This window comes from Pteropus medius, unplaced genomic scaffold, assembly GCF_902729225.1.
Source record: "Pteropus medius unplaced genomic scaffold, Ma_sr-lr_union100, whole genome shotgun sequence".
Classification (NCBI taxonomy): Eukaryota; Metazoa; Chordata; class Mammalia; order Chiroptera; family Pteropodidae; genus Pteropus; species Pteropus medius.
This window is the reverse complement of record NW_024355205.1, coordinates 28,528,916-28,547,610: the sequence shown is the minus strand read 5'-3', so window position 1 is coordinate 28,547,610 and position 18,695 is coordinate 28,528,916. Positions and strand designations below refer to the sequence as shown.

Genomic DNA, 18,695 nt, shown 5'->3' with positions numbered 1-18,695 from the left:
TTGTATAACAGTTTTGGTAGTATTGGTTCACCAAAATAGGTGTCACCTATGCAGTAAATTTGGTTTAACAATTAATAATAAAAATGAATTAATAAAAACTTTATTTTAAGAGTAAACTATACCTGGAGGCTTATCAAAAAGTAAAGTAATGTAAAAAGCTAGGATTTGCTTTTCCTCTATATTAAAAAGATGATCTTTAAACATTCTTTTCACTTTAAGAAATATGTCATTGATTTAATGAATGTGTAAAGTGTGGTGTTTGTTTCTTCCCTGGACAAATGTTGTTTTAAGGACAAATGACATTAAATATATGGCTCTCTAAGCTTCTAAAAGTTGTGTTTCTATGAAGAGACACGAGTTACCCTGAACTAGTAACTGATCACATACTTGTCAGAACCCAGGAAAGTCATCTGCAAGACACATAGGACAGAGGGACACTGCCAAAGTAGATTTGGGTATGTCTTTAAAAATATCTGAAATGGTTTATCTCTTTCGCCAATATCGAAATGTTTTAGAATATTGGAAAATGGGCAAGTAGAGGCAGAAAAGATTCTACTACCTTCTACTATAGTACAAATACAGAAAAGGCATGGGCTACTCTTTGTAAAAGCAGTGATTTGCCACCGTGCAAGCTATCTACATATTCACAAGGTATCCCCTAGCCTCATTTTGATTTGTCTCTGCTTATTTGCCTTTCTGAATATAAAGGGCGCTGGTTCCCATTTTTCCTGGCAGGACCCTGGGGTGACCACATGAAGGCACGCTTGGGTAGTGCATTTCCCCGCAATGATCGTGTACTACTCTCACAGTGTTTTCAGAAAGGGCTCCTCCTGCTTGCTCCCTGGTCTTGAAAATGAGGCACAAGGAAAAGTGGTCTCTCAGGTCATCAGGCAAATGATGAAGCAATAAGCATCTCAGGGAGAAAGAATGTGATGACGGTACCAGCAGCAACTGAGAATAGCAGCACAGTAACTCACAACCACATGCTGTTTCTAAATGCTTTACATATGTTATCTCATTTTATCCTTACTAAGGCCAGCTGGGATAAGCACTGATATTACCCCTGTTGCACGATGAAGAAAATGAGGTACAGCTCAGTTAATAACTCGCCGATATTTACAAAATTATTGATGGAAAACTTCAGAGAGTTCTAGAAGATAGAGTCCCTGAGGGTAAAGAATTGGTCTGTTTCATTTATCATCACATTCCCAGAACCTAAAACAGTACCTGGCACATAGTAGGCATTCAGAAAATATGTTTTAAATAAATAAACAAATGTTAATGAATTCAGAGAGACGGAATTCTATCGAAGAAGAAAGGGGCGGGGGGAGGTGAAGAGAGAGAAAGATGGAGGGAGGGAAGAAAGGAGGGAGGTAGAGAGCTATCTTTGTCCGTTCAGTCTGCAGTAACAAAACAAAACAAAAAAATCCCCACAGACTGGGTTGCTTATAAACTGCAAAAATTCCTTTCTCGCCGTTCTGGAGGCTGGAAGTACAAGACCCACCGAGGGCCTCTTCTAGGTCATAGACTTTAAGTCGTATCCTCACATGGTGGAAGGGGCAAGGAATCTATCTGGACCTCTGTTATGAGGCACTAAGTCCACTCATAAGGGTCCCGCTCTTTTGACTTAAGCACCTTCCAAAGGCCTCATCTCCCAGTTGCATCATCTCTGGGGGTTAGAATGTCAATATATGAATTTAGGGGGAACGCATTCAGACCACAGTACGATGGACACATCGAGTTCTACACAGGAAGAGACGCTGTTGCCAAGTTCTCGATTTACAAGCTAGCCTACACCCCAGCAGCCCTCTTTATCAAGAAGGAGTTTGTTTGCAAAAGAGAACAAGGACTAAATCCGACTTAGTTTTCCCCTTGAGGGACGTAAGCTGTCAGAAAGCTTCAGAGGGATACGCACTCGGGGTTCTTAAGCTGGATTATCCCTCAAGGGAAAGAAACACTCCAGCCTTCTAGCTCTCAGTGTAGTTCCACCCTAAGGCACTGAGTGACAGCAGTTACGGTCACAAGGACTCAGTCCTGACCTGGCCCCACATTAATGTTTCACCTCTGCTATGCCATCGAGGCCTCTCTCCCTCCCATTCTCTCTTAATCAAGGACAATATCCTCTCTTTAGCTGGTGAATGAATAAGGAATGATGCAATACATTTGCCTAATCTAATGAATTAGGGAATGCATTTGCCTAATCTAACCAGCATATTCTGATCCCTTGTTGAGGAATGAACCATTTGCTCAGATCGGTCCCATCTCCACTCAAGTACAAAAAAACATTTAGTAAAAAGCATTTCTCATCACACACAGTGTAACTTAAAGTGCTTTTGTTCCTGGAAAAACAAACAAACAAACAAACAAAAACAGATGATAGATAGATAGATAGATGATAGATAATGATGATAGATGATTGACAGATAGATAGATGATAGATGATGATGATGATAGATAGAGAGATACATAGATAGATACATAGATATATATATATCTCCTTTTGTTAGCACCCAAATAGTAGAAACCTGTCTCTTTGCTTTCGAGTTCATTCTAAATTGTTTTATAGCTACAGAACAGACAGCTACAAGGAGGAAAGAACTATAGACATTACCAAAATCCATGAACAAACAAAATTGCTAATCCTTCACATTTGGTCTCTGGACCACAAGCAGGGGATGTTCTTAGTGAAGGTTCTTGAAAAATGTGGCCAGAAGTTTCTTGCTAAAATTTCAATCAAAATCCATTGACTTTTTCTCTCTAGACTTTGCTATCTTGTATGATCTCAGAGTTCAGTTTCAAGATATTTGATTTTTGACACGAAATTAAAAATTTACTTTTTAAAAAATAGCTCAAATGAGGTTCCACTATCTACCATTTAAATTCAGGTAAGGCAGAGGGAATGAACTGACATTTATTGAGCAAGTGCCAAGTCTGGGACATCACCATTAGCATCCCACTCATACTCCTAAGTATTAGTCCTATTTTTTCAATCCTTCTCTTTTTTTTTGTTTTTTTTTGTTTGTTTGTTTTTAACCCTCTAGTTTGGTCTTTGTTCAGCTTCCTGTCCGTGACTTCTGGTCAGAAAAGTCCAGAGTGGGTACCATGTGCCCAAGATGTCAAGGACTTTCAGAGGCCAGGCCAGACAAAGCCCATCCTAAGTGCATACCTTGTATTTGCAGGAGAACCTCCAGGTGGTAGGTAGGCAACAGATGATGAAGATGCCCATAGAAGTCAGCTAAGAAGTCGAGTGAGGCAGTTTAACTTAATTCAACTCAATTAATATTTTTTCCAGATCTCCAATAAATCCAGTGCTTGAGGTTGGCACTATAAAGGGTAGGAGGGGAAAAGGTATAAAATTCTGTGCAAGACTTGAAGATCTGAATAGCAGTAGAGAGACGAGATGCACTTAGACCTGTTAGACATAATGCAATGTGATTAAGAAGCATGTGTTCTGCAGACAGGAAGTGGTACGCACATCGGAAGGCGTTCTTATCAGCCATATTGGCTAGGAAATATTCATGTAAGAAATGCATCTCATAGAAGCTTGCCTGGCAACATATCTTTATCCTCTCAGACCCAAGCCAGAGGATTACACAGATTAGATCATGGCTCAGTCTAAAAATGACTTGGTTAAAATAGGTTTAAAAAGTCATAACAGACTTATCATTTCTGGCTTTCATGGTCTGGGGACTTTAAACCAGCTGTGGGAATATGAGACTCTCTAACCTTTATAAAATCCCTCCAGGGAGTGGTTAGGTGCTGAGCACCACACTGGTGGGAATGAAGCAATGGGACATTATGGGGAGACAGGCTTCAGATAAAAATAGTCATTTAAGGAAGAACGAGATGAAAGACATTTCTCGAACTTCCCTGCACAGGAAGGCACTCTTCATGTAAGAGCTATTAGCTCATGTTTAAAAGATCTAGCTAATTATGAGTGTCCAAAATGTTAAGTCCCTCTAGGCTAAAAATGGATTTGTTTGGTAAGAAATCCATGAGGTCAGTTAAAAGTTAAACGGTTTCAAAGACAGGTGTATTGCCTGTAATGGACCATATTTTTCTCTAGAGGAGAGAAAAACATGAAAAATATCTTAGCAAAGGTGTTTAAATCCCACTGAGGAAAATTTTTAAAGGTAACATATAAATTTTTAGAACCTTGGAGATTCCACAAATGGCGTAACCTTCTATCAATTCAAGAAATGAGCATAATCAACTATGTCAATTATATTGTATATATTTGAAAGACAGAGGTCCTCATTAGACTATAATTGCTTTTTTTCTGATACTTTTTCTCCAAAATGACTTTTATAAATTAAATCATATTTTTAAAACACCATAAGAAATTATTATTTAATGAAATAATATGTTTAATCATATGTTAATGGAAATGGTTTTTTTAAGGCAACTATTCATCTCTCATATATCTGTTTCACAAGTTTGGGTTTCTACATAATTGATTTCCGTGTCTTTTGTTGATTAAGGTTTTCTTAAATCAGCATTTATCTAAAGTATATTGGAGATTTTTAAATGTAATTGTTTTTGGTATTTCATTTGTTCAACATACATATATTTACCACATTTATAATATCACTTTGGATAAGATAACAACGATCAACTATCAGTAATTTCCCCAGTGTGTATATATGTGTGTGGGGTTAAGGATATATGTAAAAATAAACACATATAAACATAGATCTACCTGTAAAATCTTCAGACATGTTGGTCTGAAGTAGAATTGAATACTTATTCATTCTACTGAATAATAAAATTATATATCTTCACTATAGAAGCCCCATAACCTGGTTGAAGAAATAATGTGATAATTAATGCTTGTCTCAGTAAAAATGAAACATTAGAGAGATATATCTATAAACTGGAGGTGCTATAACATTTAATACCATGTTATATTCCAGAAATGTACCTACTTTACATGTTAGAACAGATAGCCTGCAACTAAAAACAACGAACTATATGGAATACAAAACGCTATAAAATAAAAAGACATAAGCAATATCTACATATTCTTCTAGGTTCCGACTACTGAACCTCCTAAAACAGTGTCTAATTTTTTGTCTAAACAAATATAAGCTGCCTAAATTCATGTAAATATTTCTCATATATTATGCAATGACTACAAGAATTATAATGGTTCTGTTAGTAATAGAAAGATACCACAGTTACTTACTGCAGTTATTTCTTTAGAAAATTTGTTAATTCTGTTGAAACATTAGCCAAGTCATGAGTTTGATGTTCTGTGTATTAAAACAAATAGTTGATTCTTTTTTGATTAAGAACACTGACACTGGAGCCAGATCGCTGGTATCAAATCCTGACTTCATTATTTCTTCATGGTGTGTTCCATTTCCTCATCTGTGAAAAAAGAAAAAATAATAATATCTTTCTCATATGATCACTGTGGAGATTAAATGAATTAATACATGTAAAGTGTTTAGAATAGTGATTGGCACAAAGTAAACTCTGCATGTGGGGGTTATTATTACCATTTTCAAAAGGTAGTTTTTAACTGCACAGAGACACATTATAAATCATTCCCCAGTGAGGATTTAACTTGTATGCATTACAGGCAAAAAAAGAGAAATAAGCGATGGTCAAAGAATGCTAAAATAGTAATACTTCTTTATAACAGATTTTGGATACAAAAAAATGCCTATTCTTTGACAACAATGTTTCATCAGCATCAGAATAGCCACATAATCAGGTTTAAACAGACAAAATGAATTTATCTAAATCTCGTGCCCTTCTAGGATTTAAAAAAAAAACTGGATAATTTAAGATTTAATAAATTAGGTCTTTTCAGTTTTAGCAATTTTTGCTAAGAAGCTCAGAGTACTTTATAAGTATTCTAATTAACCTTTGATATATTCAGTGAAATAAGAGGCAATTTCTGTTTGTATTTTTTAAATGTGTATTATTTAGAGAGATTTAGCAGGCTGTAACTATAGAATACTTAGAATTGAAAAAAAAAACATCGAAATTGCCATTCAAACAGTTTACCTGGTCTTCTGATTATTTACAATAATTTTCCATGGAATACCCTCCTATTTTTCAGAATTCTTAAGATTTGTGTCTTAAAAATAGAAAACCTATTTAAAAAATAAATAAAACTGACTACTTCCCAAACCGCACTTTCTGACCTAACAAAAAATAAACTTTATAGAACATAGCGTGACAGTGGATGGAATTCAGGAGTAATGAGGAAAGAGACCTTAATTCTGCATTGGCTCTTTCACTAACCAGTATGACTTTTATGTGTCACCTAACTGTCTTTGAGGCCAGAACCTGCATAAGTAATATGAAAGGACTGGTCTAGAGATCAGAACCTGAGGGCTGAAGGATTCCTAACTGAAACTCTTCCAACTGTGAAGTTCACCTTATAGGTTTCCAGTGGTAGAAAACTCACTATATCCTAAGGTGTCTGAGCCATCCACAGACACTTCTAAGCTCCCCAGCTTCTCAAATAATCTATAATTCTAAATGTGGAATAAAATGGAGCTCCACAATGGCAAACATTTTAAATAATAAAAGAGAACATTGAATAAAAGCAGAAGGATGCTATTCTCTATTCCATTATGTTTACCATTATTAGGGTGGACCAAGAAGAGCAGGAGAAGGTCAAAGGAATTTAAAATGTTTCCTGTACCTTCAACTTGATCTAGTCTTCCACCAAGTGATAGTTTCCTTACCAATAAAAGGTTCTTCAAAGGAGTCTGTGCCAGCTAGGTGTCCCTTCCAACACCTCAGTGAGTTCAGGCCAAGAACAATCTTTTAGTCCAAGAAGGAAGAATCAAACCATAGAAAGAAGAAATAAATGTGGTTAAATTAAGTCCATGACCTCCAGCACCACGGAACAGTGCTACTCAAAATGTGGTATAAAGAACGTGCTGACTTGTGTTACTAAGAAAAAAAAATGAGAGTAAGAATTTAGAAGTTTTGTAGTTCTTAGATATTGCGGTGGCACTATCTTCTTGGTACTTCTTGAGCATAGATGACTTTGAGGACTGTCACGTGCTCACACGGTGAGTCACGTCTGGTAAGAGCTGCATATAGGTCACATACAACAGGACCACAGATAGGTCTACCATAGATTGAAAAGAACAGACAGTCCTTCACAGCATGTAATTTGAGAACCACACCTGATAGGGCTCAATAACAGGCATGTAGTTTTCGAGTTGAATCTTTTCATCTTCTTCCAGATCCTTCAATTATTAGATGCCTAAAAGGACATCCTACACTTTGTTTACCATGAATGAACCGATCATTTACTTTATTTTGCCCTCAATTTCCATAGATCAAAAATCTACTTTTTAAAATATTTACAAAATTCATATTTAATAAAATTTAAATATGTGAAAAAAATAGACGTTTTGTTAAGTTTTTTTATGGAGGCTGACTCCTAGTATGTATTAATATGATACCAAATAGCAAATAGCAAACCACCTCATGAAATATTGTGAGTCCACAAATATAAGCTATACTGTCATGGGTAAAGCAAATAAGATTGAGATTATTCTTTGAAGAATTTTGGCAATATGGACATCCACCTACCTAAAATCTGTATGGTACAGTGGACTGAGCAATGAACTAGATATCAATATCATTGAATTAGGATTCAGTATTAGCTCTGATACTAACTAGTTTTGTCACTTTCATAAAGTCTCCAAACTTTCTGTACCAACATTTCCTTCTCTGTGAAAATAGCAGATTGAATGAGCTAATTTCTAAAGTCTCTGACAACTTTAAAGCTTTCCATTTCTAAGAAAAGCAGTTCCCCTTAAGGTAGTTTCCTGATGGAGAAATAACTTTCCCAGCTATGCATTTATTGCGAAAACACAGACTGACCTCCTGGCTCTGGTACAAGTAGCTCTTTATTATAAATGTAGCATTAGCAGACATCTAGAGGCTAAAATCACACAACAAATGAAGCATGACCCTGACCTCCAAAACATGTCTTTGTCATAGAGACATGAGATCCAATTTGCAGATATCTCTGAGGTTAAGGAGTAACTCAACAGGGGCCTAATCATGAAAGAATAGCTTTCATAAAATACCTGTATCTATAAGGTACTGTTTATTGAATTGTTGATTGTCTCACAAGACCTTTTGCAAGCCACTCTTTCAATGCTTAACAACCCAAAATAAAGCCATCTGTCCTCTCCTCACTCATAAAGCCTATAGCATTAACCCAGGTCTTAAATAGAGTTGGGAATTGAGTGAGCTCCTAGGAACACTTGAGCATGAATTCCCACACTAGAGTTGATTCCACAAGTATTCCATTTATTGCTTATGACCCTACATCACATTTAAACTTCTCTGCACTATTGAGATGATACACCCTGTGCCCACCAAGGAAGTTGTTTAATGTGCGAGTACTATATACATGTGTGAGAGCAGTAATTCTCATAAAGTCTTTCATCTTCCAAATAAATGGAGGGGAGAATTGATGCAAATGAAGACAAATTAAGAAAAAATAATTAGAACAATATGGAAATTATAGAGTAAAATGTAAAATGTCTAATCATAGATCCCTATTCAAAAAAAATAAAGAATTTATATCTAAGCGATACATAAACTTAGAGAATATATTTTAACAAAGAAAGTAAGGTAATGAGAGAGTGGAATGTTTAGATGCATGTAGAATATATACCATATGTGGTTTACTATTGACTGTATCAAAAAAGCCAAGAATAAAAAAAAAAAAAAAAACAGAAGAAGCATAGAACACTGAAATGAAAGGTTATCTTCATTATCTAAAATATAATTTCAATTAAAACTGAATAAAACGTTATATAAATACAATCTAAAGAGTTTTCTGATGTGCATTTTAATTGGAAAGGGCATTTGTATTCTAAGTTTTCTATAAAAGATGAGTGGATGGTAATTCTTTCATCAATAAAGCAGAGAAAGCGTGTGATTCATCCCAGAGCTGTTCCTAGGCAAGGAATGCTGGATCAAGTACTGAAACGTACATATCAGAAACTAGTAAAACAATGCCTGCTGAAATGAAGTGATTGAAGAGAAATAGAGTAAATGAGTAAAGTCCTAGAGGGAGCTAGTCACCCTTGGCCCAGCGGGCTTTGAGAACTTGTTCTTAAGTGCTCACAGTTCATTAGGCATATGTTGTCATTGATACCAGTATTCTTCCTTCCATAACTAAAATCAACAAAAGGACCTTGAGCCAATGTCTCACATCAACCAGGCAAGATCTTTTTTTTCTCAATAGTTGCCTTGGTGCCTCTAAGTGTTTTTCTGTAGTAAATTGGGCTCTTCTCAACTACCAAACTGAAGTCCCAGGACCATCAATATTAGTTTCCTACCTGAAGATGAAGCACCCTCCCTATACCATTTGAACCGCTGGGATTTGAATAGCTTTAGGACATATTTTCTCGGCACTCTTCTGCTGATGGATTTGCTTTCTTTCCCTGCAGAAGTCAAAGATATCCACCTATGAGAAGATGTGGGCTTTCATGAGCAGCAGGCAGCAGACCACCCTGATAAAGAACAGCGATGAAGGGATCCAACGCGTACTCACCACTGACTATGCCCTGCTGATGGAGTCCACCAGCATCGAGTATGTGACGCAGAGGAACTGCAACCTCACTCAGATCGGGGGCCTCATTGACTCCAAAGGTTATGGAGTGGGAACACCTATAGGTAAGAGAGACAAGGCAAAGCCAAGACTGAGAAAGGCAGTGTTAGTTATAAAGTATAAATTGGAATGGGCTCGGAGATATCTACTCCACATCCTGAGAAGGTGTACAATGCCTTTAATAAACAAATAAATATGGAAAAAGCCCTTATAGTTCAGAGGCATGTTTTGAATTGACCAGTCCCAGATATTTAACCTAATAAACTTTGAATTCACTATTTCTTTCAAGTTCTACCACTAGATATCTATTTAATATCTGTCTATAGATTTTATTATTTTACTCCAAACAAATATCTTTTTAAAAAATCTTCTTAATTAATCTTCTTGACATTATTTTCTTTAGTACCTATACAGGCTTAGTTTTTCTACTTTAACTTATATTGGAATATAACAAAATTAAATATACATATGGATGATAAAAGTTAAAAGGCTAGATTTCTATGTCAATAGCTGTAAAAGCAAAGCTATATCTATAAAAGAAAAAAGATAAAGACTGAATTATAATTTGCCCAGGCAGTATGCTAGATCCAGTCAATGATAACTAAAATTTCCAAACATTCCTATTCCTTGATTTTGTACTACTGCTCTCCCTAAGGATATTATTGCCTTATAGGCATCACTGATTCATACAAGGTCTCTTTCATTTCTAACATATAAGACTATATTCTATATTGAGGGATAATTACTGATTTCCTCTCTATTGAAAGCTCCCTCTCTACTATTTTCTCTCTATAGAAAACTATATTGTATAAGGTTCTAATGCAGTGGCAGCTTGCTCTTCTCAAGTGAGTCATTGGTAATTTTCTGATAAGTATTCCAAAGGAAAGGAGTCAGGGGCCACCTTAACCACTGAGCTGGTCCAATAAGCAGAAATCTTAGTTATAGTCAAGTCGGATAATTAAGGACCCAAGATAGATTCAGTTTGCTTGTGTTATTACTTTTGTTGTATGAAAGGTTATCCCTTGGCATTAGTTAGGGATCAAAAATTCAAATGCCAACAGAGACCAAGCAGATATCATAACTGAATAACGCATGTTTGCTTGAGAAGGAATAGAGAATGGTAGCTACTCTGAAGAATTAGAGACCACATGACTCATCTAAAGAGGGTAGCTATCTTTCAGGTCAGTCATTTGTACATGTGAACACTGGAGCACAAGTTTTTTAGATATTCCACTTTTCATGAAAAAAATATCAGATTTTAGATGAACTGTCCTGATATTTTAATTTAGCAACAAATTTTTTAAAAAGACTATATACGAGTTATCAAACTTTTGATCAATACTAATTTTATTAACCATATAAAGTCAACTCTCTTCACTTTTTACCGTGAATACACAACCAATTTGACTCCCTGCTACCTATCTGGTGTTGGAAACACATGGTATGGAAAGAGTAACTTTATTATTATTATTGTTATTAAATATGCCCTCTAAATAAATCTTCTGCAGAATGATTGGGCTAAGAAACCTATATCTGCATTCTTGTCCCTTTATTTCCAATAAGTTTTCCTGATGAAAATACAAATATTGCTAGTGAAGTGTGTATATTTTCCCAAGGGATCGGCTCTCCTATAATTAAGGCAACATGTCTTCAAGGGGTCAGTGGGATTGTTAGACATTAAGTAAAATAGTACTATGCCTTTTTTTTATTTGAAAAGCAATGTCTTATCTCCCTAACCAAGTGCTGTCATCTCATTTTAGGTACTAAGAGTGATAGACAGATGCTATTTTTTTAAATCCCATCACTGCTGATTTTAGTTAAATGGGCCATCAGTCAGGCAAGGACACCAGAAGTGTGTGCTTCCACCTGAATTTTCAAATCAAGACCTTAGAATTGATTGTGATATACTCTGCATCTTTTTAGAGGAGCATCTGTACTTTCTTAATAGAACTATATTTAGACAAAATTATAAAGTTGAAAACTGCACTTTTATTGTTCCATCTTTGACCCATAACCCCACCTCAACAACCTTTCAACGTCCCTCTTTGCCCACCAAATTTCCTATCTAGTAAGAACGGTAAAAAATAACAGTGTATATCACTCCTTCTGAGAATATTTGCACCTTAATGTGAAACTTTTAGTGAGCGTTTCTTCTACCGAATGGAATATAACCCTAATTTTTTTTTTTTTTTGAGGGAAGGGAACAGGGAGGAAGCAAGGAGCTCCTCTCTGCAATACTCCTAAATAAATACAGCACTTTGAAAATTACTCTGCCCTCATGTGAATGAGGGTGACCCTCTGATGAGTATCACTATATTTTATATAATGTGATATAGAGAGTTCTGAATGTTCCAGTTCAGTCTGCTTTCAGCCAACCTCACCCATACTTGGACACACAAGTTCCAAAGTTGAAAAGTCAATCCCCCTCCCTAAATGAAAAGAAATACACTCCAGGAATTTTTCATAGTGGTTATAAACCTGTCATGCTTTCACACCAAAAACAATGAAGGAATAATTGGAACAGATGGCAGACCTCAGAGAGAACACATCCATTGAAAATACAGCTGTTGGACAAATTTGTGAGATATTTCTTTCCATGATGAACTGACTTTTTAAGAAAGATCAGTTGCTATTCAGGAAGATCTGTGTGTATACATATATATTTCTTCAAGTGACTTGTAATAAATCACTTTCAATGTCATTCAGTCCATTTAAGCAACAACAACAACAAAGATTGAAACCTAAATATATCCAGATATAAAAAAATTCTCTGCTCACTTCTGGCCCTGCCCTGACTGAGGCTCCAAACTCTCTGCAATGGTCAAAGATTGGCAAAATCAGCTTGGTCACAATACAAAATGGAAGCCTTTGCTTCTTAAAGACTCACAAGACAGAAGCTTTGGAAATATGCCCCCTGAGGAATTTAAAATAAAATGAGAGCATTTCAGGCTTAAATAGATTACCAGGAGGCTGGAAATTACCTTCCTTAGGGACAACTTTGAACAGGGATCGAATCCACATCTGTCTGAAATGTTTTAGGTATTGTGTAACGTAAAGATGGAAGGAGAGCATCAGTCAGCACTTATTGAATGCCCACTGTGTATTGCTGTGATTACTGGTGTGGAATCATTCTTACACTCTTTGAAGCACTGTCATGTACATTAAAACAAAGCTCTCTTGGTTCACTTACTTGTTCACATGCTGTTTTTGTTAATGGTACTAATTTTGACACTAAACATTATTCTGGGGATGGTTAAGCAAGCCGTCGATATCTTTTAATTTGGCTTTCAAGAGTCATTTTCTCACCAAAAATCCATACTCTTAATTGGAAGCCAAAATCTAATTCCAAAACACTTTGCTCTTCTTTTAAACTTGATTTTGAGTACGGACCATGACTTTAGGGGGAGTTGGGAGAAAAGAGAAAAAGAAACAATGACAAGTGCCAAAATGTTAACCCTCTACTTTTTCAATTTAAACATTGCCATAGAACATAAAATATAAGTGGAAGTTTGTGGGTAGGTTTCATAGCGGGTAGAGGAAGAGGCTTTCATGGAAACAACGCTAGAAAACTAAGAAGAGTTGAGTTACATTCTTGTCTCTGCCAAAAACTATTATTTTCACTCACTAGATGTCTCAATTCTAAAATTAGTAGACTTAACTACGTAATTCCTAAGATCTCTTCTGGTTCTAAGATGCCACATTTTTCTATTTGCTTTTTTTTTTTTTCATTTTTCTATTTCTACCAAGAAAAACTTCATTGTTAGCAAACAGAAAGAGTCAGAATGTACTACTTTCCTACTGAGTAGAAGAAATATGAACAAAATTTTTTAGCATCCAAGGAGAAATTGAGTAGATGACTTTTACTATCTTTTTATCTCTTCTTTTGTACTGATTAACACAGGAATCCAGTATTAAGCAAGCTATGGCAATAGGCAGGTGTCAGTGCTCTCTAACTATAATATAATTAAAAGTAGAATGCATTACTAGAAAATAGAGTAAAAATACTATCAATAAAGTTCTTGCAAACTTTCCAAACTTAACTGAATTTTGTAGGCATTTATAATTAATCAAAACCTACTCTTAATATTATATTAATAGATATATTAGTCAGTATGGACTAATTACTACAACCAACAACTACAAATTTTCTTTTGCTTACACTGTAAATGTTTATTTCTTGACCTTGTCATGGTCCAATGTGGATTAAAAGAGAAACTCTCTTTTATGCAGTAATTGTGAGACCCAAGATCCTTAGAATTGGTGGTTCCACTATCCCTAGTGACCTGAAACTCTTTTCTTTCAGCTGCATATTTGGGGAAAAGATGAGAAGGAGTAGAGGATTATGTTGGGAGGATTTTATGAGACAGGACTGGAAATAATTATGCATCGCTTTAGCTACCAATGGCTAGAAATTGGCCACATCATCACAATGAATGAAAGAGACTGGGAAATGCCTAGCTACTCCCCTAGGAAGAGAAAATGACACTGGTGATGGTCTAGCCAGGCTGTCACAATATTAGACAACCAAGAAAAAGAAGATTCTAAACAATGAAATCTCATAATGTGGGAAAGAGTCATGAAAACCCACCAGAAGCAGAGCTATGTCACAGAATTCGCAGATCAGCATTTCCCTGTTTAAAAAAAAAAAAAGACAGTCTATGCCAGAGTTCATCTCAACAAGTCAGCTGTCCCCTTTCGAATTATTTAGAGCCTCAAAATATAGTATTGAACTTTCGTGCCCTTTGCCAGTCCGTTTGTGGATTGGGGTTTCCCAGCAGCCATAAAGTAGTTACTTCTAAGATAACAATCCTTCTTCACGTCTTCTTCAGCCTTTGGGTGACCAATATCCAAATAACCTTACAGGCTCTCCTTACCGGGACAAAATTACGATTGCTATTCTCCAGTTGCAAGAAGAGGGGAAACTGCACATGATGAAAGAGAAGTGGTGGCGGGGAAATGGCTGCCCTGAGGAAGACAGCAAAGAGGCCAGTGCTCTGGGAGTCGAAAATATTGGGGGCATCTTCATCGTTCTGGCTGCCGGACTGGTCCTTTCTGTATTTGTAGCCATCGGAGAATTTATATATAAATCGCGGAAGAACAATGATATTGAACAGGTGAGTCATCTTTTTCTAGGACTGGGTAGTTTTTAGTATTATCTATCTTAAGTTTGTGGGGTTTTTTTTTAAAGTTCCTTGCCCCCCCCCTTTTTTTTTCTCTAACAGTCTATTGAATCAGATGCTCAGAAGAGCCATTTTTGCATCAAAGAGCTATTAAATCCCTGCCAGGTACTGCTGATACTTAAGCCCCATCACTTATTAATGAGGAGAAGAAAGCAAAGCACCTTATACATTAAATCTAGTTAGTGCTATTTGGAATGATAGTGCAGAAATTTCAAACTCAGTTAATTTATTGAACAGTTATTTGCTCTTAAGATAGAAACCCTAGATAGAGCAAGGAAGAAATAGATCCGAAATAGAAAAAAATATATATAAAATGATCTTTGAGAGAAATATTGCCATCCCTTAAGTGCAGATGCTGAGCCCTTGAATGTGGCAAAGCAATTTATGTGAAGATATACAGTATTTTGAAACTGAATTTTATCTCCATCAAGGTATGATTTGTAAAAGATAATTCACCCTTTTTTTGGCCAGGAATATGATAAACAACACAAAATGGCAATAAAATATATTAGAAACTTTATTTTTTCAAATTGTATTTGGGATTATGGTTGATTTCAACAGTCAGTCATTTTTGCCTATTATTTTTATTTTTGATGGAAATCATACTAGGAGTTTACACCCTTCTGATTAAAGATAATTCCTTCATAAACATACTGGAATAAACAAGATACAAAACCCATGACCCATGTAAGGTATTAGGCCACCCATTAAATTTAAAGATATTGTTAGAATTTTGAGACTATGAACTATTATTAACAGGGTTAGTTTAATTCTCAGTTGTCACTGTCTTGATATTCTTGATCATTTTAAAAAAGGAGTTCCACATTTTCATTTTGTGCTGGGCCTTGCTAATTAGGTAGCCAGTTCTGATTAATAATTTCACACTAGTCTCACTTCCTTCACATGGAAGCTCCCCGTTAGCTCCCAAAGCTAGGACGGCTGAGTACAACCCTGTTTCATCATGAAAAATTTCCCCAAATCACAAGGCAATTGTGAGAACATTAAGCATCCCTTTCCTAGACCTTGTTAGAGAAAGCTATCTAATTAAAAGGGAGAATGGACTGATCTGCTTTGTTTTAACTTTCGATTTGCTCTTAAGGTGTCTTGTTTTATGCAACTAATTTGAGAAATAAAAGCTTGTATATGTTATGCTTTAATGTGCTTCTCATAATTGCCAGCTTCATTTGATTTAAATTTTTATTTAAACACTCATTTTTGCTTTTGATTTATTCATTTTTCTATATTTTTTTTTCCTCATTTCTTTTGCATGCAAGGCTTTTTGTTTCTTTTATGGACTGCAGTGTAAGCAAACCCATCCAACCAACTCCACTTCTGGAACCACTTTATCTACGGATTTAGAATGTGGCAAATTAATTCGAGAGGAGAGAGGGATTCGGACACAGTCCTCAGTTCATACTGTCTAATTGGTTAAAAAAAAAAAAGTGTGCCCAGTAGAAATTATTTCTCCTAATTGGTGTTGTTGATGCTATTGGTATTTACTAAGCATAAATATTCATAATTCTCTATCCCTTTAAGATAGCAAAACTCACGTACTGTAGTCATTAAATCGAATGCACTGAAAACAGATGTGCATTGTGTTGAAACAGGCATATTAGGGGTATATGGACTACAACATATGTGTGTATACAGGAATCTGTAATACCATCAAGTTCTCTTAGCTCTATCTCCAAGCATTAAAAATAAGCAACTCTTATCTCATAAAAAAAAAAGTAGACTCATATATTAAACAGTGCAAAACATGAAAACAAAATGCTAATTTTGTGGAATATTTTTCATTTTGTGAACTTATTTTCTCCTATTTCCTTCTCCCTATCCCAAATGTTCTATAGGTCCGCACACTTTCAAATAACCCAAAGCCCTATTTTTCCACTGTTAACTCCATAACAATGTTAATTTTTAACACAAATTTATTTTGGTATTTAAAACAGACTATTAAAACATACTATTCAAAGATGTCTTAGATTTTAAAGATTCAAAAATGTGATCCAGAAAATGAAAACAAAACTTGAAACCTCTGATGTCACAGAAGAGCATGAGCTAAGTTGAACACATCACTCAGGAAGGCACGAAATAGTCAAGAATGATTCCCGGGTAGAAATTCATTAACGTCAATCTTTCAAGTAACATTTGCTTGTAGAGTTGAACAATTATCTGTAGGTTCAGAAAGATAGTATGCTCCAAGTCTCTAAGGAACTGTGATTTTTTTTTTTTCTCAAGGTATATATTATTTCTTGCAAGCTTCAAGCAAAGGCCTAAGCTAGGAATTAATGCATAGCATCTTCCATTTTCCACTCGCTCACCCTCACCCTTTGCATTGATGAACATCTTTTCACGAGATGTTATTTCATTCCCTTCCCACTCACTCCAGACAGAGTGGTTGTTCTTGAAGCAATCTTTTCTGAGCATTGTGACTTTCACACTCATTTCTCTGGCTCCTTTGCCATTATCGATTCATTCCAAGCGCATTGGAGAGAAGGGCAAGGAGGAGAAAATAAAGGAAAGAATTTCCATACACATTAGTTACGGATCTCTGTAGATTTATTTTCCACCTGCATTCAAAGTGCTGTAAATAATTCCCACTCTAACTCAGCTTGGTGACATAGAAAGCCAACTGCATATTTAATTTGCTGTGACTGAGGTTGTCTGCTGTCCCTCTGGGCTTGTTTCTTCTTCACAGTGAGTAGGAGAATTGAAGATGCCTTTTATCTTCCCCCAATACGGGATCAGTTGTTCTTTGTTCTCCTTAATGGGATTACCTTTTGACATGTGAAGTGACCGCACAAAACATATTTCTCAGAAGTAGAAATATGCCATCTGTGCATTCACATAACATTTTACCTTCTCTTTGCTTAACTTTTAATGGGTTCCAATTTTTGAATCACAAGTCTCTCCGATCAAGTCTATATTTCTCTAGTAAAGCATGTTCAGGAAATTTGACTCTTGCCCTGTTTGTTTCTCAGTTTTGCTTTCTTCTTTAAATAAATGTGCTTTTAAGAAAACATTTGTAAATTACAACAACATTTATTTACTCTTATTGAAGTGAAAGCAACATAATGTTTGCTCTAGTTCCAAGTTCACATTTTTTATAGTCAACAATTTAATAAAATAAAATGCCACCAAAAAAGTTCAAGGGTGATTGTTGAAGTATAGATGATTAGGGTTGTCAATAATAAAGTCTCAGTTTCTATGAAGACTATCCTTTAAAAGTATAATTCAGAGGCTGGAATAAAAATGATCCCCTCCAAAAATTAATATTCATGTACTATTTTAAACTGTATACTACCTAATTCTGACATTATATATTATTTTGCTTTCAAAATGTTTTTATATATGGCATTACATTTAATTCTCTCAAGAATTCTATTTCAGCTTACAAACAGAAATAGGGTATCAGAGTCAGCACCCTGGAGCGCTAGACTTTAGAAACAGAATAATTTTCTAAATCAGAGCTTAGGCTCAAGTTCTAGTACAGTCAGCCACATGCTGAATGACTGTAGACAAGTGACTGAATTTAAGAGTCTTGGTTTCTTAATATATAAAACTGGGATGTACTTTCTAGGTCATAAATTTGTGTTGGAGTATTTTTCAAAATAGGTTTCATTGGCAAGTGGTTAGTCAAATGAGATTTTCATGGTCCAGTAACCTATGGAGCATTATGCTAAACGTTCCTGCCTGACATTTCAGTGTGTTTACTGTTATCCACGATGCATTTAGAATTTTTGACAAGATGGAAAAGTATTCAGCATTTCCCAAACTTAAATCACAGAATCTTTTATTTCCCCCAAAAGCATCTTGAGAGACCAGTGTTCACAGATCATATTCCAGGGAAAACTAGTGTAATGTATATCTCATCCAGTGATAATCTACAAAACACCTTATACCATGCC

At 35.6% G+C, this 18,695-nt stretch overlaps 1 protein-coding gene across 9 annotated transcripts in view; it reads left to right on the top strand.

Annotated features, from left to right (window-relative positions):
• The window catches only part of GRIK1 (glutamate ionotropic receptor kainate type subunit 1), a 336,286-nt gene that overhangs the window by 304,949 nt on the left and 12,642 nt on the right, over positions 1 to 18,695 (top strand). For 6 of the 9 annotated variants that reach the window (XM_039857657.1, XM_039857663.1, XM_039857662.1 and 3 more), the window contains 2 exons: positions 9,447 to 9,672; positions 14,471 to 14,721. In XM_039857657.1, coding sequence (XP_039713591.1) covers positions 9,447 to 9,672; positions 14,471 to 14,721 — 477 coding nt within the window. Of the gene's footprint in view, positions 1 to 9,446; positions 9,673 to 14,470; positions 14,722 to 16,061; positions 17,892 to 18,695 lie in introns of those variants that run through there. The other 3 variants (XM_039857660.1, XM_039857658.1, XM_039857661.1) reach the window with 2 other exon arrangements.